Here is a 27,352-nt window from a genome sequence, read left to right as displayed (position 1 = left end):
AGTTAATCATAGAAACCCTACAGTGTAGAAGGAAGCCACTCGGCCCATTGGGTCCGCACCGATCACAGTCTCACCCAGCCCTGTTCCTGTACTCCCACATACTTACTCTCCAAATCCCCCTGACACTAGGGTCAATTTAGTGTGGCCAATCAATCTAACCCACACATCCTTGGACTGGGGGAGGAAACTGGAGCACCCAGAGGAAAGCACACAGACAAGGGGAGAATGTGCAAAGTCCACACACACTGACCTAAAGCTGGAATTGAACCTGAGGCCTTGGCACTGTGAAGCTGCAGTGCTAACCACTTCAGGCATTACTTTTAAAAAAAAAATGAATTGGTATTTTTCTGGGGCTGGATGCCAATTTGAGTTTCATTGCTGGCAAAGTGCAGAGCAGCAATCACTCCATACTAAATTTCAAAATTAACAATAATTCGGCATCAAGCTATCATTAGGGCGGCATGGTGGCACAGTGGTTAGCACTGCTGTCTCACACCGCCAGGGATTCCGGTTCGATTCCTGGCTTGGACCACTGTCTGTGTGGAGTTTGCACCTTCTCCCCGTGTGCTTGGGTTTCCATCGGGTGCTCCAGTTTCTTCCCACATTCCAAAGATGTGTGGGCTAGGTGGATTGGCCATTTTAAATTAACCCTTAGTGTCAGGAGAATTAACTAGGGTAAATGCATGTGTTTGTGGGGATAGGGCCTGGGTGGGATTGTGGTTGGTGTAGACTTGCTGGGCCAAATGGCTTCCTTCTGCACTGTAGGATTCTATGATTCTATTCAGTTTTTATTTTAAAGTGCATCTACTTGTAGAACTAAATGGCTGATCTCTTGAGCAGGAGCTAAACATCTGAGTTTTCTAATCAAAAATATTTCTAAATGTTTTCGAAACTCCAACCCTGCCACAAAATGCCGTACTATGCCTGATTTGGAAGTGTTAGTGTTGCTTTTGACAGTAGTTTTGGCATTAAAGTAGATTATAAAATGGGAATTATCCCTGTGCCTTGTTATAAAATAAATTTTCCTCTATCACTGAGTCTTGCTGTCATCTAACCACAATGCAAGGGAAGGATTTCCATTCCAGTGCATTTATCATCATCCTCAGTCTCAGAATACTAACAGTTGGCAGAGAGAGATATCAAAAAATGTTTCGTGGAGCAGAAACAAAAAGCAAAATTATCCAGCAAAGTAAATCATGTGAATGGATAAGACAACCAAACAAATATTTTACGGTTGGTTATGTATTATTTAACAGTTGGCTGGAAGTATGTTGTTTGCCGCAGAACAATTTAAGGGATTTCAGCATTTTCATGAGCTATAGTTTCATTGTCATGGTGTATGATTTCATTAGAGTTTTTCAGCAGCCCTGCACTTTATGGCACACACTCGGCCTCCTGAAGAAAGTCAGTGACAGCAAGTAATCTTTCCTTGGTCAGTCGAGTCCAAACGCTATTTAAAAAGTTGCGCCTTTCCCTTGGAATAGATCATTAGGACATATTTCAGCAGTGTGTCTTGTCATTTACAATTGCACCTAATACTTTCCTTCCTTTTGTGATATTCTAGTACGACGAACTAGTCCCAGCCTCCTTAACCACCAAGCTGGGTGGCTTTTACATCAACAGTGGAACGTTGCAATTCCGCCAAGCATCTGAATCCGATGGGGATGAAGATTTTATAAAGGACAAGAAGAAGACAAAGTCTCCAAAGGTGAGGGGTAACAAAATTGAGTTGCTATGTGCTGCATATTCTGCAGGTGATTTACTCTCGTATATCCGCACCTTTAGATTTCCAATGTCATAAAGTCTAATCTGACATTTTAAGAGAAAAACTTCCAGAATTTCTGGCAGGATTGTATTTGATCAATTTTGACGTTAGACAGAAGAGTGCAAGTTACTGTGTAACATAGAGCAAAAGGAGGCCATTTGGCCCTTGAGCCTGCTCCACTATTCATTATGATCATGGCTCATTGTCCAACTCAGCCTAATCCTGCTTTCTCCCTATAACCTTTGATCCCATTCGCCCCAAGTGCTAAATCCAGTTGCCTCTTGAATATTCAAAATTCAATGCTTTGGCATCAACTACTTCCTGTGGTAACGAATTCTACAGGCTCACCACTCTTTGTGTCCTCACCTATGGAAGGAGAAGCTGTGTCTTCAGTTGGAAACCAATTGCTTTAAACACATTTTTCTGCTCCCCCCCTCCTTGTTTGATATTCTTCCTTTTGAAAATATGCTTGTTTAAGCATTTATTAAAAGGTTTAGAGCACAGATGGCAATCACAGTAACCATTATGTCTATTTGGTTCTTTGTGAGAGTAATCCACCATCTATGTATGCTCTTGGGATTTTTTTCCTGATTCAGATATTTAAAAATACCTTTTAATATATTTTAAGACTTATGTTTGGCCCTGTGTTAGCACTACTACTACTGAATCAGATGGCCATGGTTTAAGCCTCGTGCCAGAAACTTGAGCACGTTATCCAGGCTGAAATGCCAATGCAGCACTTGAGGAATATTGTACAGAGGTGCTGTCTTTCAAATGAGGCATGAATCCAAGACACCCCCTTTAAAATTAATCATTCCCAGCATCATGCTGGTGAATCCATGTCATAAGCTTTCTATGTCTTTAATTGCCTGTTTATAATGAGCACTTGCCCAGCCAAGACTGCACACAGTATTATGGGTATGCTCATGGTTCTCAAATTATATGGTTGGTCTGTCAAAAATATCAATTTCCTGTCTGTATTCTGACAAGCTGTGGTCTGTTTTATTAACTTAAGAAGAGTTTTTGAATTTTTCTTTTCTCTTTCCTTTTGATCTCAGCGATGGGTTGATTTTCTGTTTCCTTTCTTGACTGCCTCTGTTTCTGTAATATGAACTTTTGTTGTCGCGCTGCCAGAAATCTTTGTCTTTTTATATATTTTCAGCAGTTTCTCTCTGTTAAACATGAAGCTGCATCTCCGAGTAGTCAAACAAGATTAGAGTAGTTAGAGATAATGGTGGCTTTGAGTCATGTGCTATCCATAACAGACTCGCATCCCAGGAGAGTGGGAGGGACCGGTGAGATCTTCCACATGATCTCAACTGTTTTGCTTCTTGTAATTTTAACCTGTCTGACATCAGTTTATCTTGACTGAGTAAATTATTTGTTTATGAATTTCACCAAGAGCTTATTTTCCCACACCCATTCTCCAATGTAGGGAAGGAAATAGAATCATAGAATACCTACAGTGTAGAAAGAGGCCATTCGGCACATCGAGCCTGCACCAACAACAATCCCACCCAGGCCCTATCCCCACGTATTTACCCTGCTAGTCCCCCTGACACCAAGGGGCAATTTCACAACGCCAAGCAACCTATCCTGTATATCTTTCGATTGTGGGGATGGAAACTGGAGCAAACCCGCCCAGATACAGGGAAAACACGCAAACTGCGCACAGTCACCTGAGGCTGGAATTGAACCAATGTCCCTGGCGCTGTGAGGCAGCAGTGCCAACCACTGTGTCACCATGCTGCCCATAGTGAAACTTAGATGGTTTTAACTTGTGGAAAATCTTTAAAAACAATACCATGCAACAGCTGAAGTAGAAATAGTGACAAGAATGTTTAAAATATATGAAAAAGACAGAAAAGTGAAATAAACAACAGTGTGACCATAATATATTGTATTATTATATTTAAGCATGTAAATTGTGCTTTTATTATTGTGGAATGATTATATTACAGCAATATAGCTACTCCTGGTCAGGACCTTCGATTCTGTAATTATAGGTTTTAGCGTTTCTTTCATTATCATTACATTGCTGCAAGGGTTCCTCAGGGTGCTTGGAGTACCCTAGGCCCAACCATCTGTAGCTGCTGCAGTGGAGGTAGTGACATAGTGGTATTGTCACTGGGTTAGCAATCCAGAGACTCACGGTAGTGCTGTGAGGCTGCAGGTTCAGATATCAGCATGGCAGATGGTGAAATTTAAAACCATTAAAAAATCTGGGCCGCAATCCTCCCATCCTGTTGTGTTAATGTTTTAGTGCAGATTGTCACATTGATCAATTTGCGGGTTTCATACATGCGTTGCCGCCTCCGCCTTCCGCTGGAGGGGTTCACTCTAGCGGAAAATACAGTAGCTTCCTACTAACAGGGAACTTGCGGCCCGATCCTGCTGAAGTGAAGGGGGTACAATCGGGGCCTCCTGGGCATTGGCACCTTGTCTGTTTTAATTATAAAAAGTACAGCTTCATAGACAGTTTCACACCATCCAAGACAAACAGACCAAATGATTGGCGCTCCATCCACCACCTTCAACATTTACTCCCACCATCGCTCTGCATAGTGAGAACAGTTCATACCCACCTGCAAGATGCATTGCAGCAAATTGCCACGGTTCCTTTGACAATTCAGCGACGACTTCTACCGAGAAGCATAAGGATAATAGACGCATGAGAGCACTGCCACCTACAAACTCTTCTCCAAATTGCGCGCCATCCTGACTTGCAATTGTGTCATTGCCCTTTCACGATTGTTGGGTAAAAATTCGCCCGCCATTCGCTCCTAAACAGCACTGAGGTGTACCTACACCATGTGCACTGCAGACGTTTGAGAAGTTGAGTCGCCAATGTTTTTTTTAAAAAGCTGAAAACTTACAGAACCAATTTTGTCAAAGATCAGAGCTGTCAGCGGTATAAAGAACACAGTAAAATTTGTGCTTTCATGTTATGAGGTGCCTAATTCAAAGTCAATTTAACCTAAACCAGATGAATACTGTAAACTTTGAACAGCTAATTAAAATCACTTTCCAGTTGCAATCTGCATTCGTTGTAAAAAAAAATTTGGGTAGATTTCAGTTCTGTTAATTCTATCTAGTACTACTTTGTTTTTAGTCCTGATATTTGTCTTTTTTGAGTAGAAACGAAAATTAAAAGAAAGTAATGAGAAGATGAAGAAAAGGAGAAAAGAAGATGGGCATGAGAAAGAGAAGAAATCTCAAAAATCCAAAATTTCCAAACAGGCTGGGTAAGTCATGTGGCAGTTTAAGTTCCTACATTTGAAAGAGAATCCACAAACAACATGTTCCTTCAAGTATTCATATAGACAGTCCTGAACACACTCAGCCAGCTCGTGTTTGCTAAACTTGAAACAAAAGTCCCCTGTTTGAGATGATTCCATGATTTGGCAGCACTCGCTGAACAATCCTGAGTGTGCTGATACCCACAGGGAACAACCAATTTAAGATGATCAGTCAAACTCGTTATGTGGCTCATTTGTGAGAAGTAACATAGGCCAAGAATCCATTCTTTGCAAACAAAAGCAATATGTTGAAGCCTTGTGTCTTCTTTGAATTACCTGGGCACTTGTAGTTCCCTGTTGCTTTCTCCGTGGCAAAGCCTTGGCCAATCAAAATCAAATTGTCAGCAGCCTTTCCTCCTGAATGTAGTATGAATTGTTGCTCTCATTTGAAGCTATACCAAAACTATACAAAATATTATAAAATAGCAATCACTACGGATGCTGGAATCTGAAACAAAAATAAAATGCTGGAAAATCTCAGCACGTTTGACAGCATCTGTGGAGAGAGAGAATAGAGTCAATGTTTCGAGTCAGGATGACCAAACTCGAAATATTAAGATTCTGTTCTTTCTCCACAGATGCTGTCAGACCTGCTGAGACTTTCGAGCATTTTCTGTTTTTATTGTACAAAATACAAGATGTGTACTTGGAACTTTGTACTCTGTCTCTTCCCAATATCAAGTTGAATTTTAATCAATTGAGTTGGAACTGGAGATATTGCAGTGGCAACAATAAAAATCACAAAATGTTCTCTGATATTTTGTTTGTTGCCACTGCAATACCCCCCCAATTGGTTAAAATTTAACTTGATACTGGGAAGAGATGGGGTGAATTCTGTCTCCGATATTAATCCGTGAAGCATTGCAATTGGTTAAGTACAAAGTTTGGAGTGCCCATCTTGTATTTTGTACAACAAAAACTGAAGATGCTGGAAAATCTCAGCAGGTCTGCCAGCATCTGTGCAGAATGAACAGAAGCTTAACATTGAGTTGCTCTATTCCCTCTCTCCACAGATGCTGTCAGACCTGCAGAGGTTTTCCAGCATTTTCTGGCTTTGTTTCAGATTCTAGCATCCACAGTGATTTGCTGTTTTTGTAATGTTTTGTACAGTGTTAAGTGAACAAAAACTTTATTCCAGTGTAGTGTGTTTGAGGCAGGGCTCTGAAGTGAAAGGAGAGTTTTCGAAGCCTGTTGCCATCCAAAATGCCAAAACACATTTTTCATTAGAAAGACTGATTTCAGTGGAAAATAGTGGCCGCAATTTATACAAGTAAGAATGTTGAAATGTTCCAAAAATGATGATATGCAAATATTGAATCTTTTATTTTGGTAATTTTAGGAATTGTTACTTCTCCATGTTTTAAGATGCATGACCCTGAAAGTCCCTAGGGGTTCTCCAGATAACTGGCTGTAATTTGAGTGGGAGACCAGGGAGCAATAATAAATTGCCTTTACTGTCCATCCCTTACCCACACAATGTCAAGATTAGAGAAACCCCTGGGAAGCGGAGGGTAATTGATGCAAATCATACATACGCACGTAGGGACAATCTGGACAAGCAAATAAGGGGGAATGGAATGGGGGTTACAATGGTACATTTAGGTGGAAGGAGGTTAACAGTCCAAAGATGTGCAGGTTAGGTTGATTGGCTACGCTAAATTGCCCCTGAGTTTCAGATGGATAAGCAGAGTAAGTATGTGGGGTTACAGGAATAGAGCTTGGGTGGGATGTGGTCAGTGCAGAATTGATGGGCCGAATGGCCTCCTGCACTGTAGGGATTCGAGGCTCAAGTTGAGCATGAGCACCACCATGGACTGGTTGGACCCCACATGTGTTCAAGTTACACGAAGGAAAACACAAGTGTACCTTCTCCTGCAAGTGCTGCAAATGTTGACTTTCTGCTTCATACAACTTTATGGATCCTGAACTAACGAATATTTTAATTAACACAAGTACACCGGTCCACCTATCGATCATCTTAAGAAAGTGACCCTGAAGAGTTCCATATTAGAATTTTGTCCATACTCGAATGCTAACGTCCCTATAATGCCAACAATTTTACACTGAAAAGCTGGTCCAAAAACAATTACACAAAATGCCAGAATTTTCCAATGTCACATTCCCTGCCATTGCAGCCAGGGTGCATCTAAAGTTTCAAGCTACATGGTATAATAGGTCACCATTTTATAACTGTGTATAGTTCTGGTCACCCTATTATAGAAAGGATTTCATTAAACTAGAAAGAGTGCAGAAAAAATTTACCTGGATGCTACCGAGACTTGATGGATTGAGTTATAAGGAGAGGCTGAATAGACTGGGATCTTTTTCTCTGGAGCGTAGAAGGCTGAGGGGTGATCTTATAGAGATCTATAAAATAATGAGGGGCACAGATCAGCTAGATAGTCAATATCTTATCCCAAAAGTCGGGAGTCCAAAACTAGAGAGCGTAGATTTAGGGTGAGAGGGGAGAGATACAAAAGTATCCCGAGAGGCAACTTTTTTCACACAGAGGGTGGTGAGTGTCTGGAACAAGCTGCCAGAGGTAGTAGTAGAGGCAGGTACAATTTTGTCTTTTTTTAAAAGCATTTAGACAGTTACATGGGTAAGATGGGTATAAAGGAATATGGGCCAAATGCGGGCAGTTGGGATTAGTTAGGGGTTTAAAAAAAGGGGCAGCGTGGACAAGTTGGCCAAAGGGTCTGTTTCCATGCGTAAACCTCTATGACTCCTTGAATGAAAAGACAAGTGTACCTCAAAAGGACTTCTTCTGCAAGTGCTGCAAATGTAGACTTTCTGCTTCTTACAAATTTATGGATCCTGAATTAATGAGAATTTTAATTAACGCAAGTGCACCAGTCCTTCAATCAATCATGTTAAAAAAAATGGAGACCTTAGTTGAAACACTGATTGCATTTAGACTGTCTTTTATTTTTGCTCATCCATGATGTCTGCTGTTTTTAAAATCAGGTTTATGCCACTAAACATTCATAAAGAAGATAAAAAGAAAAAGAAAAAATACATGGGAGCCTTGGGTGTGAGAGAGATGTTAAAAAAATTTGAGAAGGAGAAAGAAGCTTTGAAGAAACGAGAGGACCAGAAGAATGTGCCCATCTCTCAAACTATGGCAGGCATTCCTCACGAAACTGATAACAGCTCACTAAACATTAATGTTTCGGACCCTCTGCTTTCACTGATTGGATCTGCTAATGAGACTGATCTTCTCAAAGTGGCCAGCACTGTAGAGCTGGAAATAGACTTAGAACGTCTTCTGAATGACTCTCCCCCAGGGAGTCCCCTTAATGACTTTGACGATGGCAGTGATCCTCTACCTGTACTACAGTACTCAACAGCGGGACAAACACCTAAGCAGGTTCCCACATTGCCTGAAGGACTTCCAGCACTACTAGAAAAACGTATTAAAGAGCTGACACAGGTAAGATGCAAATGAAACAAGTAGCACAGGAAAATAATCACCAGGTGTAAGAGATCCTAATAAAAAGTGTCAAGCTTTCTGTCATTGGGGGTGACATGTAACATTCAAGTTATGTTTGGCAATATCTCCTCGCAGATGTGGTAGTTCGAGTAGTATTTAACCATCAGTAAGGCACAAATATTACTCTCTAAATCCCCAGTTCCACAAAATTTGTACAGGAATAAAATAATGAGTAAGAAATTGAATTGAGTTGCCTAGGTTTTGAGGACTGGATTTCCAGGCACATAAGTCACATGGTTTTAATGGAAGTTATTCCAAGAGTTGCAAACTTGAGCGACATCTGGTTTAGGCATCCATTGCTGGATCTGGCTAGGCCACATAAAGCGTTATTGTGTCTTCATCTCCTGGGTTAAAACTGTTCACTTACCCTGGAATACAAAGATATTCCCGGCTTCCTCTCCCTGCTGGAAATCATCATCTTTACACCCTTTTCCTTTGTCTCCTCAACCCTCGCCTCCAACAATAAATGCATGAAGTTTGTGAACTTTGTTGTTCTTAGGGTCAAGACCATTCAGTTGGCTGCCTCTGCTGCACTGTTCCTTTCTGTTAGCACACCAGGCCAAACATTCACTCTGCCCGAGCCCTGAACTCACATCTTTCTCTTTCTTCTACCCACCCTCCCCATCCCATTTTTGACCTTCTATGGTCCAGGAGACCCACCTCTTGCTCCCTTGACCATCCAACTTCATAAGAACATGAGAAATAGGAACAGAAATGGACCGTGTGGGCCCTCAAACACCATGTTCAGCAAGTGTGTAAGTGCTCTTCTGCCTCATTTCTCCTGATTTCCTGAGAGGCTAGCAATCTATCCATCTCGGCTTTAAAAGTGATTAATGATGGAACACTGACAACGCTCTAGTGTAAAGGTTCGAAAGATTCACCAGCCTTTGAAAAATTTCTCTTTATCTCTATCCCAATTGATTGAAAGACAGCACCTGGAACACAGGTTCAACTCCAACCTTGGTGACGGCCTGTGTGGGTTTTATATATTCTTTCTGTGTCTGCATGGGTTTCCTTCGGGTGCTCCGGTTTCCTCCCACAGTCCAAAGATGTGTAATTTGGATGGATTTGCCATAGTAAATAGTCATAGAGTTTAGAGCATGGAAACAGGCCTTTCAGCCCAACTTGTCCACACTGCCTTTTTTTAAACTGCTAAGCTAGTCCCAGTTGCGTGCATTTGGCCCATATCCCTCTATACCCATCTTACCCATGTGACTGTCTAAATGGTTTTTAAAAGACAAAATTGTACCCACCTCTACTACTACCTCTGGCAACTTGTTTCAGACACTCACCACCCACTGTGTGAAAAAATTGCCCCTCTAGACACTTTTGTATTCCTCCTCTCTCACCTTAAATCTATGCCCTCTAGTTTTAGACTCCCCTACCTTTGGGGAAAAATATTGACTATCTAGCTGATTTATGCCTTTATTATTTTATAGACCTCTATGAGATCACCCCTCAGCCTTCTATGCTCCAGAGAACAAAGCCCCAGGCTTTCCAGCCTCTCTATATAACTCAAACCGTCAAGTCCTGGTAGCATCCTAGTAAATCTTTTCTGCACTCTTTCTGGTTTCATAATATCCTTTCTGTAATAGGGTGACCAGAACTGTACACAATATTCCAAATGCGGCCTTACCAATGTCTTGTATGGTGTTACTGGGATAGGGTGGGGAAGGGGCTCTGTGTAACATACTCTATTGGAGGATCGGTGCAGACTTGATGGGCAGAGTGGCCTCTTTTGAATTGTAGGGATTCTATGATTCCTTAGCTGAGACTCTGCTACCCCCACATTCCCATTCAAGAGCAGCAGCTCTCCATGTCTGTCTTGTTCAGCCCTTTTAGAACCTTGCAAGTTTCAGTAAGATCACCTTTCACTCTACTAAACTCCTGAAATAAAAGTTATACAGCCAAGGGTTATGGGGAGAGGGCGGGAAAGTGGAACTGAGCCACGACAGATCAGCCATGATCTTATTGAATGGCGGGGCAGGCTCGAAGGGCTAGATGGCCTACTCCTGCTCCTATTTCTTATGTTCTTATGTTCTCTCCTCTTAGGACAGTCTCTCATCCCAGGACCTTTGGTATTCCTCTTCCATATTCCTCCTTAAGCGCGAAAACCATAATGGTATTCCACATGTGGCCCCACCAAGTTCTGTGCATTTGTCGCATTTTTAAAAAAATCCTGTACTCCAATCCCCTTGCAGTAAAGGCCAACATGCTATTTGCCTTCCAAGTTGCTGGCTATTTTTGCATGTTAGCTTTGTGTTCCTTGTACAGTTACACCCAACTCTATCTAAACAACAGCATTTAAGTTTCACACCATTTTAAAAAAAATCTGCTTTCCTATTCTCAAAACCAAAGTGCATAAACCACCAACTTCCGCACATTATACTCCATCTGTCACCCTGCTGCCTGTCTATATTGCTTTGCAGCTTTGATATGAATTGTGCATAGCTGAACGCCCAGCACTGTTGCTTGTGGCGCTGCATTAGTCACAGCCTATTTGTCCCTACCCTCTGTTTCCTATCTGTTAATCAATCCTCTATCCCTGCTAATATATTACCCCCCCAACTCCATGAGTCATTATTTTATGTATTCATCTTTTGAGTGGCACCTTATCAAATACCTTTTGGAAATCTGGGTGTATTACGTCTACTTGTTTCCCTTTATCTACCTTTCCAGTTAAATCCTCAAAAAAACTAATAATCTTGTCGAACACATTTTTCTTTTGTAATATAATGTTGATTGTGTCTGATCATACTTTGATTTTCTTAGTGTATTGTTGAGATGTCATTAACAATACAGTTCCACTGTTTTTCCAATGATTGATGCCAGGCTAACTGACCAGTCATACTTAGTTTTCATGCTCCATCTTTTCTTCTATAGCTCTGCTCCATTTGTTAACTTCCAATCCACTTGGAATGTTCTAAAATCTAAAGAACTTTAGAAAGTCATAACCAGGAAAGAGCAGCTCCTTTTATTCCACTGATTGATTGCAAGCAAGATAGTTCAAGCATTGAGAAATGCTATAATTTGTTATAGTAAGAATGAGGTGGTAATCAGACTGGGTCACTGGTTACAGAAAATCTGGCCAAACTTCTAATAAACCAACTTTGAATTGTTTTAGTATGAAGTCTTAACCCATCATTAAGTATATTTCATGCTGGAACCAATGCCAAAGGCGAGTGTTTCTGTGGTAAGTTGGGCTAATATCACTGTAAGCGTTAATGAGGCCAAAACACAGGGACAGTATTCTAATGATTTCACTGTGCACTGTATACTCTACTATGTGAATCCGTTGTATAACTGAGTAGTCTTGGTGTTCCAAAGTTAGTCCACCAGTATCTTAAATTGGACTTAAGCTCCATGGTTGTGCAAGCCAATCAACTGAAGTAAAATTCAGTAACTTCTTGGTAGTAATCCTTGTTCCACCACCATCCTCATGAAAGTTCTCTTCCCCCTTCCTCCTTCCCCCTGTCCTCACTCCATTCCAGTATCTATTTCCCTCCATCATTTGGGGAGGTAGTGACCTAGTGATACTGTTACTGGACTGGTAACCCAGAGAGCCAGAGCAAGATCTGGGGACCTGGATTCAAATCCTGCCAGATGGTGAAATTTGAATTCAGTAAAAATCTGGAACTAAAAGTGATAATGACCATGAAACCATTGTTGGAAAAACCCACCTGGTTCGCTAATGTCCTTTAGGGAAGGAAATCTGCCATCCTTACCTGGTCTGGCCTACATGTGACTCCAGAGCCACAGCTCAATTTGGTTGACTCTCAAATGGACCTCTCCATACCCCTCTCTGATTCCGTTAGTCTTCCATTTTTTAATTCTGCTTCACCATAAAAACTTAAGTGTGTCTTGACAAAACAAGTTGACAACTTACTCTTTTTAAAAAAATGTATTTTGTAATTAAACAAAGACCCAATAAACATTGCAATCTGATGATGCACACAAAAGACTGGAGACAAGTGAAGAACAATAGACATGAAGAAAATTGCAGGATGAAGATCCTAAGTTCTTAAGAATTTCTTAAGTAGATTTTTTTTTCCAATCGTTGAAAGAAAGTTTTGCCAATGATAACTAAACTGCAGTGATGAGGTCAAGTATGCTGTCTGGGCAGGAAACAAAATTGAGGTGCAACATTTTAAGCCATGTTTGTATTCAGACTGCCTAAATGGATGGAAATGTCACTTCAGTTATACAGAGACATGTAAAATTGGCTGGCACGTGTTCTGTGGGTTTTCTTTCAAAATGCTTTGGCTTTGATTTATTTCTCAGAGGAAAGTAGTTTAAATTTGGAGTGAAGAATTCTTTGATTTTGTCTAAGTTTGTAGCCAGTGAACTAAAATGGGGAATGTTAACAATCTAGTCTCTGAATTTTTTTTTTACCTGGAACAGTGAGGGATCCAACTGTGCAGGACTGTATGAGGTATACTTTCATAACTTTACAACCAATGTTTCATAAATTCAGAAACTATCAATTGCACGCAATGTTCAAATAATTAATCCGGAATGAACTATGTTCTGATCCAGAAAACTAGGTGGTGAGGGATAGAACGGGAGCCAGTCTTTACACAATTTACATACTTTTATATACAGACACCTCCAAACTTAACTACAGTTTCAGCCTGTTCCTATTTATACTCTTTTTGAGTTAAATAATCAACGACTGTTCTTATTTATAAGAAAACGTGTAAATTTCTCCAGTAATTGCCCACCACCTGAATACAGTGAGGCAGCACGGTGGCACAGTGGTTATCATTGTTGCCTCACAGTACTAGAGGTGTGGGTTCGATGCCTGGTTTGGGTGACTGTGCAGAGTCTGTACACTCTGCCCATGTCTGGGCAGGTATCCTCTGGGTGCTCCAGTTTCCTCCCACAGTCTGAAAGACATATTGGTTAGGTGCATTGGCCGTGATAAATTCTCCCTCAGTGTACCTGAACAGGTGCCAGAGTGTGGTGACTAGGGGATTTTCATAGTAACTTCATTGTGGTGTTAATGTAAACTGACTTGTGATGCTATTGAATAAATACTTTTTTACTTCACAATTATTGCATTCAATTACTATATACTTAAATATGGGTTCTTTATGACTGAAAACATTGACTGACTCCCCAAAAAAAGTTAACATACATACCAAGATTTAACTTTTATTAGTATTGATCATTATGGGTTTTTTTTTAATTTGGTTGATATCTTTTCAGATTATTTTTGAAAGTGGAGTGGCCAGGAAGCTATTGAATTGAACTTTTTTCTTCTTCTTCTGTAGTACTTGGTTGCCATTCAGTTTTGCTTAGGACAAACTGGTGCTGAAGATCATCAAGAACTGCAGCTCTTTAATCCAATTAAAATAGGCTTTAGAAGGGACCTGAAGTTACGACAAAAAGCTGATGATATTCTTGTCTTGTAGGCTGCCAAAGCCTCAGAAGGAGAGGGGAAGCAGAAATTCTTCACACAAGATGTCAATAATATTCTGCTGAAGTAAGTATAATCCACTGAACATTGACTGTCTTTCAAAAAACATGTAGCTTTTTACATTAGAATGGGGTGACTTAATGGAGGTCCTTAAAATTGGCCAAGGATTTGATAGGGCAGATGTTAAAAAGATGTGCCCACTTCTTTAAATCATTTGTGGGACATGGGCGTTGCTGGGTGGCCAGAATTTATTGCCCATCCCTAGTCGCCCTTGAAAGACAACCACATTGCTGTGGTTCTGGAATCATGTGTAGGCCAGATGGGTAAGGATGGCAGATTTCCTTCCCTAAAGGGTTTTCGTGAACCGGATGTGTTTTTCTGACAATCAACAACGATTTCAGTGGATTCTTAATTCCAGATTTTTTTTAAATTGAATTCAAATTCCACCATCTGCTGTAGAAGGATTTGAATGCGGGTCCCCAGAACATTAGCTGGGTTTCTGGATTAATACTTTGGTGATAACACCACCAGGCCACCACCTCCTCTCGTTCGAGAGTCTGAGACTAGAAGGGATAGCCATGATCTGCAGATGCCGGAATTTGACTGGGGTGGATACGGTAAGAAGTTTCACAACAGGTTAAAGTCCAACAGGTTTATGTGGAATCATGAGCTTTTGCAGCGTTGCCCAATCACCTGATGATGGAGCAGCGCTCCGAAAGCTCGTGATTCCAAATAAACCTGTTGGACTTTAACCTAGTATTGTGAGACTTCTTATTTAGAAGGTAACAGTAAAAGATTTGTTACTTTTTAATGTAACTAAGTAATTGGGCGGGGGAGAGAAAGTTCTTTATTAAGTAGCAGCTGCGAAAAGCACCAATGTGTTTAAGGGAAAACCAGACAAGTGCATGTGGGATATGCAAATAGAATTCAGTGAAGTAGGATAAAGAGAGGGTTTATGTTGAGCACAAGTACCAACATGGACTAGTGGACTGATTGTCCTGTTTCTGTGCTATAAATTTTAACTTCTGTAGAAATTAGGCTAAAATCATTCTTATGCAAAATGAATCCGATTGAGCAAAAGATTTAGACAAACAGCTTGAAGGTTTTGAACTATTTTGAAGTAATGCTTAGCTTGAGCCTTGTCAGAACCTTCCGATAATTTTGAATTAATAATTAGAAGTAGCATTTTGTAAAAACGCTGTTTTAACCTTAAATTGTTAAAGGCAAATGTATTTTATTGTACTTGGACTATTTGATCTGTTTATCATATATTTGTGGACAGACCAACTGGAATAACTGCCGAATAAAAGTTGGCCTGTCAAAATACGTGTAATCACTCAATGAAGCATTTGGATTGTTTTTACTTCAATTAGATGCACACAACAAACTGCCTAATAATTTTATATCCAAGTAGTCATTTGGTGGTACAAATACGAGTATTGTTGAAAAAAGAGACGCGTCAAAGCTTTTTCTCTTGTACCCATCAGGATACTTCTCAAGAATACCATTATAAAGGGAAAATAACACTTTATGCTATTTGAGAAGAGAAGCCAGCAAGTGGACTCTGGTAGAGATGTTGTCATAGAGAATACACCTGTTGAAGCGATTGACCAGATAACTGCCAAGCACTGTTTGAGATTTAAACCAGCAGCTTTACCTTGATTGACCATGGTATTGCCTTAAGGAACAAAATAGCGAATGGCTGTCAATTATTTTGTTTAGCTGAAACAGGCATAATGTGTGTTCATCTTCTGTCTGAAGAACTGGGTCCTATGTATTAATATACGTAGCTTCTAGTACACATGTGCCACACTGTGAGCCCGACTGACCTTCTTAAATTTCTTTGCACGCTGAGAATTATTTAGCCGATGTTGTCCAAACATGGAATTACATCTAATGTTGGACAGTGTTTTGAGTCGTAAGCATGGACTGTTGGATATGTTCTGTACTTTGCCCGTTCTGAACAGCAAAATGCTGTGATATGCTGTTTAATGCAATCTCCCAATATTTGGGACAAATGGCCCACATATCTAGCATCACACTGGCACTGAAATTCAAATACCACATTATTCATTTGTATGATAGGAAGAATGTCTTGTTGGCTTGATTGCAGCATCCTGTTTGTGGCGGCTATTTGAAAGAGCAAGTGCACAGATTGCATCTGTTTCAGCGAAACAAAATAATGGACAGCCTTTTGCTCATTCGTTCCCCAAGACAATGTCTTGGATCAGTCAGAGTCAAGTGCCTGGTTTAAAGCACAACAATGCTTGGCAGTTATTTGATTGGTCAAATCAGCTGGTGTATACTCCATGACAACACCTCTACCAATCGAAGTCTACTTTCTGTCCAATCAGTATTCTGTTCTGTCTCAGTTCAAGTTGTTGTTTTCCCTTTATATGGTATTCTTGAGAAGTGACTCGATGAGTGAATGACAAAACTTTCCGACATGTCTCTTTATTAAACAGTACTGAATTTTATTCCTATAACCAGGCTAAGTTAGCTTGATATAAGTATATATTGTGGTCCGCGCAGACTCAATGGGCTGAACAGCCTCCTTCTGCATTTTAGGAATTCTGAATTCCACGAACCTGTGGTGTTGGTGTTATTTTGGAAGTGGGATAATTATTATGAATTAATACAGAGCTTCTCGCATCAGGAATGTCAGTGTGAAGTTTAGCATGTTCCATACAAGTTTCTGCCCAAGTGCTTTAAAATAGTGCAGGGTCAGCTACCCTCGCCACCTGAATTCTTGATACACATTGCCAGCCTGTGAAGCCCTGGCGCCAGGAGACATAACTTGAGCAATTTGCTGGAAAATCTCAGTAGGTCTGAGCAATTTGCCTGTGTTTCTGCTTCCCTATCACATTCCCCATGCCACGTAAAGAAATGGTGTTAACAGAGCACAGTACAGTTTGGTTTATCAGAATGTAGCCAGTGCTAGGAAAGTGTAACTATGCAGAGGGATTGGATAGGTTGGGCTTATTTTCCTTGGAACAAAGAAAGCTGAGGGGTGACTTGATAGAGGTGGACAAAACTATGAGGAGAAAGGATAAAAGTGGACAGAATAAAGTTGTTTCCCTTGAGGGAGAATTGTGGCATCAGGGGGCATAGATTCAAGATAAGTGGCAGTAGGGATAGAGGGGACATGAGGAAGAACTTTTTTACACAGGGTGGTGAGTGTCTGAAATTTGCTGGCTGAGTTGGTAGTGGGGACAGAGACTCTAAACTCTTTAAAAAGTACCTGGATCTATACCTTAAGTACTGTAAGCTACAGGAATATGGGCTGGTTGCAGGAAGGTGGGATTCAAAAGGGCACCTGGTCTGGCACAGATGAGATGAGCCAAATGGCCTTCTGTGCTTGTAACTGTTCTCTGGTTCTAATATACCATCTATGTTAGGTAATGCAAATAACAAATGTCATTGATGGGATGGCAAAACTAGCCCTGTGTCATTCAGTTACTTAGTGCAGAGGAATGATAGTTTCATATTCAGAAATGCGAAGTGTTCAGTCAGTAAACTGATGCTGTTTGAACTGCCATGCTTTTCATGGTTATGTGTCACGTGGTAAGAGGCTGCATTAGAGAGAGAATTTGGGTGTTTTTAATTTCAACAAGACTCTTGCTGTGTAGTCCAAGTCAATGTTGATGTGTTTATGCTTTCAGTATTGAACTCCAGTCCCGTGAATTGAATAGCCAGGCCCGCTCTGGGGTCTACGCACACCTGGCATCCTTCTTACCATGCAGCAAGGACACACTGGTCAAAAGGGCAAAGAAACTACACATGAATGAGCAGGTAACTGATGTGAAAATTAGTGTTCTAGATATAAAATCCACTCTGCAGCTGTAACTCTTGTCTTGAAATTAGGAAAACTATTTGCAGAAGCGTTGCATCCTACTTTTAAAAGCTATAATAGGCTAAAAGCATATAATTCCAACTACATTTATGATATAAGCTTGTCCAAGAGATATATATTTATACGTAACAATTTTTTGTTACTAGTTTTAGTTATTGACTGTAAATTTGAGTATTATTACACTGGGGCCTTGTATTAAGAGCAAGCCTTTCTTTTGCTGCAAATCCAGTTTGCATGTGAAGTATTTTATTTTTAAGACTGTTGCTTAGAAGCATTTAAATTTGATCCAAAATATTTCTGATGTTTATGTACGAATTGCCTTTTTGATAGAGGTTTAGGAGCAAATCTTTGAATTTTGAAAGTTCTGAGCAGCAGCACATTTCAACGGTTTATTTAATTAAATCATTTGCTGGTTTTATGTTTTAAGACAATGAATTGTCATCCATCCCCAAAGGTTGTATAGTTAACACATGACTTCATACATTTCATGTTTCTCCAATACACCGCTGGATAGAGTCTTCATTAGTTTATGTTACGCAACGTAATCTCTCATCCTTGTCAATCTCTGCAAGCTGATTTCTTTGTTGTCTTTATTTTGTCTGCTCATATCACATGTAAGGCTGGCACAGTTCACTGCAATAATTAGCAGAGAAAAATTGATTGACAATCTAATTATGGCTACTGCTGTGCTGCTTGGCTATTAAGTGAACCTCTTTTTTGCTGGGGAAACTCCTCTTTCGATGAGTCATGTGTTTGTGGCTTGTACATCGGTATGAACTTATCAGCAAGACTGACACTGCAGTTTCACATTTACATGAATGATTACAGTCAGGCATAGGTTGTTAACCTGGTGGTTCATGTGGGTGCAAAAGATCCTCTTGAAGAGGAGGAGAGCTTTCTCAGTATTTAAAACTGAGATAAGGAGGAACTGCTTCTTACAGGGTGGTCAATTGTTGGAACTTGCTGCCCCATTGCACAGTGGAGTCTGAATCATTGAATGGTTTCCAGGAGGTTCACAAGAATGGTCCCTGGAATGAAGAGCTTGTTGTATGATGAACGTTGAGGACTCTGGGTCTCTTGTTGGAGTTTAGAAGGAGTGAGGGGCATCTTATTGAAACTTACAGAATGCTGTGAGGCCTGGATATAGTGGACGTGGAGAGGATGTTTCCACTAGTAGGAAAAACTAAAACCAGAGGGCACAGCCTCAGGCTAAAAGAGATGAGGGGGAATTTCTTCAGCTAGAGAATGATGAATCTGTGGAACTCTTTGCCGCAGAAGGCTGGTGGAGGTCAGGTCATTCAGTGTCTTTAAGACCAAGATGGATAGGTTCTTGATTAATAAAGGGATCAGGGTTATGAGGAAAAGGCAGAAGAATGGGGATGAGAAAAATATCAGCCATGATTGAATAGCAGAGCAGACTCAATGGGCCAAGTGGCCTAATTTTGCTCCTATGTCTTATGCGCGATAGACATATTTCTAATTAAAAGAGGGAAATGGGGAACAGGTGGGGAGGTGGGTTTGAGACCAGGGAAAGATCAGCCATGATCTGATTGAATGGCGGAGCAGGCTCAAAAGGCTGAATTAGCCTACTTCTGCTCCTAATTCGTATGTTCCTAAGTATTCTGACTTGCATTCTTCTACCCATCACTATTAGCTTTTGGAAAACGCCATTCATCTCATTGCGGTTTGTGGGTTGGTGTTAGTACGGAATTGTTAGTATATTTTCCTACATTAAGCCGCTATGTTTCACAGAATAATTTATTGATTGAAGTATTTTGTTTTGAGATGCTGCTAAAGAAATGGAGCATTGATTTCATGTTAAATGTCTTCAGCGTTATAGTTTTGTCACTGGCATTTTACTTCAGAATCATCTGTAGACAAGAAAGTAGAGGTGCACAAACTATCCATCTTTTGGGCATTCATAATGAGTCACCAGGGTGGAAGGTTGGAACCAAGTCAACTTTTCATAGCAATCTCTGTTCTTGGCTACCTGAACCAGGTTAGTATTCAGCAATTCAGGTAATTGTTGATGAAACAGCCAGACTGGCTCATTAACATATTTCTGGATTTTGCGTTCTTCATACTCTGCTTCACATAATACTGGAAGCGAGTGCAGTATTGCACAGGGGAATCCTGATTGAGCAAGCATTGGGAAATCTAACAGTGAGATGTTAGATCTCACTGCGCTGCTTTAAGCTGGCTAAATCCCAGTGGTATTGTTGCGCACTTTTTGTTGTGTGACCAAAGTTTATTTCAAAAGAAGTTACAAAATAGCACACAAATAGTGCAGTGTGAAGGCAGGAACACGACCGTAACGGAGAAAATTATATTGCTTCAGCTTCTCCTCCTCATAATATCACCAATGGACGAGATACAGTCAGGGCAGGGCAACAAGCCACATACAATGTTTACAATGCAATCAACGAGAAACTGATTCAGCATAAAACATTTCCAGCGTAGGAAGCAGCAGCTCACCAATCTCATGAGCGTAAGCACACAACTCAAAAGCAAACCAGGTCTATTGAGCTTTCCTAACACCTCAAATTAATCGGTAACCTCTTAGGCTGTAGCCAGTGGTCACTATCTGCGATATTCATGCAGGTAAAATTAAGAAGATGCCCGCAAAAAATGGCACTTTGTTAAATGTCTCAATTCAATCCTCCCACAAGGCATTCTCCAAGCCTGCAAACCTCCAGTACCTTGAGCTTTCATATTAATTACTATTGAATGTCATAGACCATGTTCCTGACCTAATATTCCAAACATATTGATAATAAAAGTAAATTGCTGCGGATGCAGGAGTCTGAAACCAAAAGAGAAAATGCTGGAAAATCTCAGCATTTCTGGCAGCATCTGTAAGGAGAGAAAAGAGCCGATGTTTTGAGTCCAGTTGACCCTTTGTCAGGACTCGAAATGTCAGCTCTTTTCTCTCCTTACAGATGCTGCCAGATCTGCTGAGGTTTTCCAGCATTTTCTCTTTTTATTCCACATTGTCGCTCACATTTAGGGTGCTTAATCCTTCGATATTGTCAGCCTGTGCTTAAGCTGTGGACTTTAAGTGGAGTGTGCTTCTGCAGGGAGAGAGCATATACTCTAATTAAAAGCACTTGTAAACTGAAAGCAGTAGCACAGAGCCTGTAATTGTAAGTTACTCCTGTTGTGCTGTATGATATGAATGTTCTGCAGGGGGAGATGTGGCCTAAATTGGAGGAGATTGTGGGGACTTATTAAGATTTTTCTTTTAGCAGACCTTAAAATAACATAGATTTTTGGCTGGAAAATCTAAAAAGATACTGTCTGGATTCTGCTCTTAGCAATGGATTGTCATCAGCATTCACTTTGCTGACAGCTGCTAGCAGGCATTTTATTGGCTTGTCAGTGGAAATTTCCTCCAATCTGGCAACTTTCCCAATACTGAGCCCTCTACAGGACAGTTAAAGCCCTGCGAGCAAACCAGCAGCAGCAAGATTCTTCACATATTAGGTTGAAGAATCCTTTTTGAGACGTGCAATGTCCAAACAAGGAAGAATAAGGCAGGAAATATACATTTTAATCGGTGTTCTGAAAGTGAAATAAAGATGGAAAAATACAGGAGAGAGAATAGAATTTTTTTTATCTGCAGTACGAATGTTCCTAATTTTCTTCTGAGAAGATGAGTCTTCAGAATTGTAAAATCTTTTTTTTGAGACGGGGAGAGTTGTTTAGCAGTGGTGATCTCTTATTATGCCAGTTTAATAACACTTCTGAATGCACAAGACTAATTTCCTTAGCTGTTTTGACTATGGACTGAGTGGACAAGAAGGACAAAGAGAAGTACAGCACAGGAACAGGCCCTTCGGCTGTGCCGATCATGATGCCCTAACTAAACTTTAAAAAAGCCTTCTGCCCTTACTCAGTCCATAGCTCTCTGTTCCTATGGACCGAGTAAACACAAAATTCTTGGGGTCCATTTGTCTGTCTATGTTTGATTAAACCCCCATGGGCCAAGTAAGTGTTAATTCCATAGTATGGGGAAAGAGGTCAGCATGTTCGCTCTTTCTTGGCAGGTGGGAGGGCAGCATGGTGGCACAGTAGTTAGCACTGCTCCCTCACAGTGCCAGGGATCCGGGTTCGATTTCTGGCTTGGATCACTGTCTGTGTGGAGTCTGCACCTTCTCTCCATGTCAGCATGGGTTTCCTCCCACACTTTGAAAGACGCGCTGGTTAGGTGCATTGACCTGAACAGGCGCTGGAGTGTGGCGACTCGGGGAATTTCACAGCAACATCATTGCAGTGTTAATGTAAGCCTTTCTTGTGACTAATAAATAAACTTTACTGTGTTTTACATTGCTCTCTTAGTAAGTCTTTGCAGAAAGGCCAAGTGGCAACAGTTAAAGCCCCATGTTCATCAATGTTCTTTCATGTCATTGATCACATTCAATTTACAAAATAATTTTGTAAATTATTTTGTAAATTGAGTTTGTCTTTATATGCCTTATTTGTGAACAGAACTCCCACTCACCTGATGAAGGGGTAGCGCTCCGAAAGCTTGTGGCTTGTGCTACCAAATAAACCTGTTGGACTTTAACCTGGTTTTGAGACTTCTTACTGTGTTTACCCCAGTCCAGTGCCGGCATCTCCACACCATTGATCAGATTGTACGTGGAAATGCTTAGCAGTTCTGGATAACCACATTCTGTAATGTAATGAAGTTTTAAGGGCGGCTCGGTAGCACTGCTGCTTCACAGTTTCAGGGACCTGGCTTCGATTCCCGGCTTGGGTCACTGTCTGTGTGGAGTTTGCACATTCTCCTCGAGTCTGCGTGGGTTTCCTCCGGGTGCTCCGGTTTCCCCCCACAGTCCAAAAATTTGCAGGTTAGGTTGATCGGCCATGCTAAAATTGCCCTTAGTGTCCTGAGATGCGTAGATTAGAGGGATTAATGGGTAAGTATGTAGGGATATGGGGGTCAGGCCTGGGTGGGATTGTGGTCAGTGCAGACTTGATGGGCCAAATGGCCTCTTTCTGTGCTGTAGGGATTCTGTGATTCTATGACGTGAACTAAAATATGTTATATTCATGGAAGATATTTATGTGTATGTGACCAAACCCTTATTATAATATTTTACCCATGTGATGTTTTATTTCCAGTTGGAATATTTTGGAGCAGGGGTAATGATGTTGCAAATTACATTAGCACAGGATGGCTGGAATTCTCCGACCTTCGGCTGAGATTATGCAGTCCCGCTGCCGTGAACTGAGATTTGGCTGAGCGCCAAATTCTCTGTTCTTACTGGCAGTGGTAGCGGGGTATGTGAGACCAGAGAATTCCAGCTGGCTACTTTTGTACATTTTAAATGCTATTGTCTTCTCATCCAAGTGTAATCTTGATACAAAGTGTTTTATTTCCTACTTTTTGGAAAGTTACCAAGAGCTAAAGCTTATTTTTCTGCTTCATTTCCTCTCCCAGTCATAACTTACTTTTGAGTATCTCAAAACCACAGCGCTGCACATTGCAATGTATAAATCATACCTTTTTAAATTAAATTTGGAAAGGTTACATGTAGGCAGAAGGCAATTTTCTTCTCACCCACACTCCATGGTGTTTATGGTTGTAGTACAGTCCCCTCATGGTGATTCAACCATTGCTGAGTGCACTCTGAATTGGAACTGAAAGGCTTTTGATTGAAGCCCAGGTAAAATTACCTTAATGTTGTGTTGAGAAACCTACTTGAAAGATATAATGGAAGTTGCAAAGATTAGAAAGGGAGACCAGACAGACATTTGTGATTAGGTAATACCAAGTATAATCTACACCAAGGATGGCACACCTCAGTGCCAGGGACCCGGGTTCGATTCCCGGCTTGGGTCACTGTCTGTGTGGAGTTTGCACGTTCTCCCTGTGTCTGCGTGGATTTCCACCGGTTGCTCCGGTTTCCTCCCACAGTCCAGAGATGTGCAGGTTAGGTTGATTGGCCATGCTAAATTTTTTCTTAGTGTCAGGGGGACTGACTAAGGTAAATGCATGGGGTTATGGGGTCTGGGTGGGGTTGTGGTCGGAGTGCAGACCTAATGGGCCAAATGGCGGCCTCCTGCACTGTAGAATTTTGTGATTCTATTCCATGATTCTAAGTACGAGCTTTGCTCATTTACTTGCACATTTACCTCTGAATCAAAAGGTTTTGCAACTTGAGACCCAAGTGAAGCCCCAGTTTACCACTCGCAGAACAGCGCTAAGGGAATGCTTGGTTATTTGAAGAGCCATCCTCTGGATGCGTGAACTCTTGTTACCTTGGCTAGCATCCCTCATCAGTTAACATCAAAAAAAACTGCTCTGTTTCATTTTTTTTTTGGCAACTTGCTATGCACAGAATTGGAATTGCTCGATATTGTGTATGAAACGTTTTGGGGAGAGGAAACCAAAACTAGAAGGAAGAAGCTCGGTTTGGAAAGCAACTTGCACAACTTGGGTCGGTCCTAAGGCACTTCACAGTCAATTGCTTACCTTTGAAACCTAGTCATTATAGTTATGTGGATGGCCATTGCAGCTAAAGCACCTGGAAAGATTTCACAAGCTGCAATGAGATTCGTCAAACAGAAAAGAGACAAGTGACCCAGATTGCCTGTTTTGGTTGAAAAATAAATGTGGACCAAGGCATGGGGAGGATTGCTCCACTTCTCCTAGAATAGTGTTATGGCAACTTACGTGTGCACTCGAACAGCAAGTTGACACCATGTTAGCACCAGGATTTAATGTATAATCTGAAAGGGGTCACCTCTGACCGTGTAGCATTCCATCTGCCTTGATATTATACCCTTGTTGACTTAAGGCAAAAGTTCTACTACACAGCCGAGCTCACAGCTGGATATCACGAGGTTAAGATTTTGTTTTAAAGCTAAATGTTTAAATATTGTCCACCTATTTTTAACTGTGTTCTGACACGCCAATGCCAATATAAAATACAAGATAATGGCAGCAGCCTATGCAGCAAAAACAAAATATTGGAACTAATCTTAAAATCACCTTTAACCTCATTTGGAAAATATACCAAAGTTTGTAATAATATTGAAAACTCGTTGTCAACCTTGAGTTTTGTACAAAAGACAATTTGCATCATGTAGTTACTCAGAACAAAAACACTTGGTTGCTTAATCCAGGTTTGATTCTTATTGGAGGGAAAAGAATGTTCTGTGACAAATTTTGGTTTCCGGGCACTTCGTGTTAATGTTTGTAACACATTGATATGTAATATTTTTGTAAATTGGCTCTATATGAGTGGCAGAGTGGCACAGTGGTTTGCCCTGCTGCCTCACAGCGCCAGGGTCCTGGGTTCAATTCCGTCCTCAGGTTACTGTCTTTGTGGAGTTTGCACATTCTCCCCGTGTTTGCATGGGTTTCCTCCATAGTCCAAAGATATGTGGGTGAGGTTGATTGGCCATGTTAAATTGACCCTAGTGTCAGGGGATTAGCAGGGTAAATGTGTATGGTTGCAGGGTTGGGATCTGGGTGGGATTGTGGTCATGCGGACTTGATGGGCCAAATGGCCTCCATCAGCATGTGGGGATTCTATGATCCATAATACTAAATTCACCTTAACAAAATTCAATGTGGAATGTTTAAGATATTAGTATTGCAGTTTGTTCTGTTGTTTAGTCAAAGCATTGCATTCATGTTGGGTTTGTTTAATTGTGCCACCCTTAGAGAGTGATCACGAGGAGATATCATACACAATTCATTTTTACAGTCTTCTCCTGATAATTCAAAGACACCTCTTATGCTTCAAATATCAAATTATCCAGTAATTTGAATAAAGCATTGAGTAAGTGACTGGAAAGTAGGATTTTAGTGGTTTAATATCCTGAATTATCATATAATTTGAATAGAGTAATTTTGAATTAAGAGGAGTAGACTTTTGAATTCATGAAGCATAAACACCAGCATAAAACCATGTCAAATGCATCATTGTTCCAAATGAATTTGACTTCATGAAGTTAGAACTGATTCTCATACATGGCCAGCTTATGTCCTGTTTTAGCACCTATGTTGCTTTTTCCATTAAATATTTTTCGGACAGGGGTGGGGGGGGGAAGGATTTCTATAGTCCCCTAATTCTGATGTTGGGAGCTCTGTTAAGCAACTAATTTTTTGTCCTCTTAAAAAATTATTACAGACTGGGGCAAAATGGCTGGTAAAGACAGGTGAATGCTTTATGCAGGTGAGCATTTATACAGGTTTCACTGTGTATAGTAAATATCAAATGAATTTAAGGATTCGTGTGTAAAACTCTTTAATGCCACATATACATTGATTTATGTGTTTCTGTTGTGTGATCGGAAAACCATTTTTCTATACATAATCTGCAGCAGTCTACACAGCTTTAAATGATGTTTAAACTCTTGCGTTTAGTAGTCCTCTTGGAGCCAATCCTATACTGTAGGCATGTTAATTTTAAACAGTTTCATCAGAAATTGCACTTGCGTTGCCATTTCTGCTTCAAAACAAGTTTCTGCCACTAAGTATCAGAGCTCCTTTTAGTGGCGGAAGAAAATTTCTACATCACTGCATTTAATTAGAGGCGTTCAGTATGTAATGTTAATCTAGATTCACTTGTCTATCACAAGTTTGCTGAAAATCTTACTTAAAGTTAATGGTTTTATGTTTTTTCAGGGGCTGGGGGTGATCAATGCTACTAATTATAAATTTTCTGAATCTGTGATATTGCCTGGGCCTTATTGATGCATTGCTGAAGTTTAGTATAGAAGAAAAATGCATTTTGTTTGAATTTGTTTTCTTGCAGGATGGCCGGCTGAAGGAACCAATACATAAACTAAAAGAAGCAATTGGGAAAGCAATGCCACATCAGATGGCAAAGTATCAAGATGACTGCCAGGCTCACAGCCAAGCCAAAATTGCTAAGTATGTGCCATATAGCAATACAGTGGATTGCACTTGCGTTCCGAGCCATACAGCCTCTCCATCCCGTTCAGCTGGATTCTACTCCCTCAATCAACCTGGCTCCATATGCCTTAATACGATTGCCTAATAAAAATCCATCGTTCTCATTTTTGGATGTTTGTTGATCGAGCCTAACACCTGTCTTTTTGGGAAAGGTGGGAGACCAGAAGGGATGGGAAAAGAATTATAAATTTCCTTGCCTTTTGTTTAAATAAATAATTCCTGACATCCCACACAGGCCAGATCTATATTTCTCATTTTCCCTTGTTTAGGGCAAAAAAAACCCCACCCCTTTCCACCCCAGTTAAGCTGTTCCAGTGCAGCTGCAAGCACTGGTGTCAACTTGATATTGTGGAAAATTCCCCAGGTGCATCCTATCTATAACCAAACAGGACGAATCCAATCTGGCAAATTACAGCACCATCAGTTTACTCTTTAAGCATTAGCAAAGTGATACATAAGAAACATAAGAAATAGGAGCAGGAGTAGGCCATCTAGCCCTTCGAGCCTGCCCCGCCATTCAATAAGATCATGGCTGATCTGTCGTGGCTCAGTTCCACATTCCTGCCCTCTCCCCATAACCCTTAATCC

General features: G+C 40.7%; 1 protein-coding gene across 3 annotated transcripts in view; it reads left to right on the top strand.

The window, feature by feature from the left end:
* LOC145355099 (ubinuclein-1-like) overlaps positions 1-27,352 on the top strand; it is a 73,233-nt gene that overhangs the window by 21,202 nt on the left and 24,679 nt on the right. For 2 of the 3 annotated variants that reach the window (XM_080206967.1, XM_080206964.1), the window contains exons 4-10: positions 1,565-1,708; positions 4,904-5,010; positions 8,032-8,497; positions 13,972-14,042; positions 17,639-17,768; positions 25,977-26,021; positions 26,604-26,722. In XM_080206967.1, the coding sequence (XP_080063093.1) occupies positions 1,565-1,708; positions 4,904-5,010; positions 8,032-8,497; positions 13,972-14,042; positions 17,639-17,768; positions 25,977-26,021; positions 26,604-26,722 (1,082 nt within the window). The remainder of the gene's footprint in view (positions 1-1,564; positions 1,709-4,903; positions 5,011-8,031; positions 8,498-13,971; positions 14,043-17,638; positions 17,769-25,976; positions 26,022-26,603; positions 26,723-27,352) is intronic. The other variant, XM_080206966.1, reaches the window with a different exon arrangement.

Source organism: Carcharhinus amblyrhynchos, chromosome 18, assembly GCF_965287045.1.
Source record: "Carcharhinus amblyrhynchos chromosome 18, sCarAmb.v2.hapA, whole genome shotgun sequence".
Classification (NCBI taxonomy): domain Eukaryota; kingdom Metazoa; phylum Chordata; class Chondrichthyes; order Carcharhiniformes; family Carcharhinidae; genus Carcharhinus; species Carcharhinus amblyrhynchos.
This window is presented reverse-complemented; position numbering and strand designations above follow the sequence as displayed.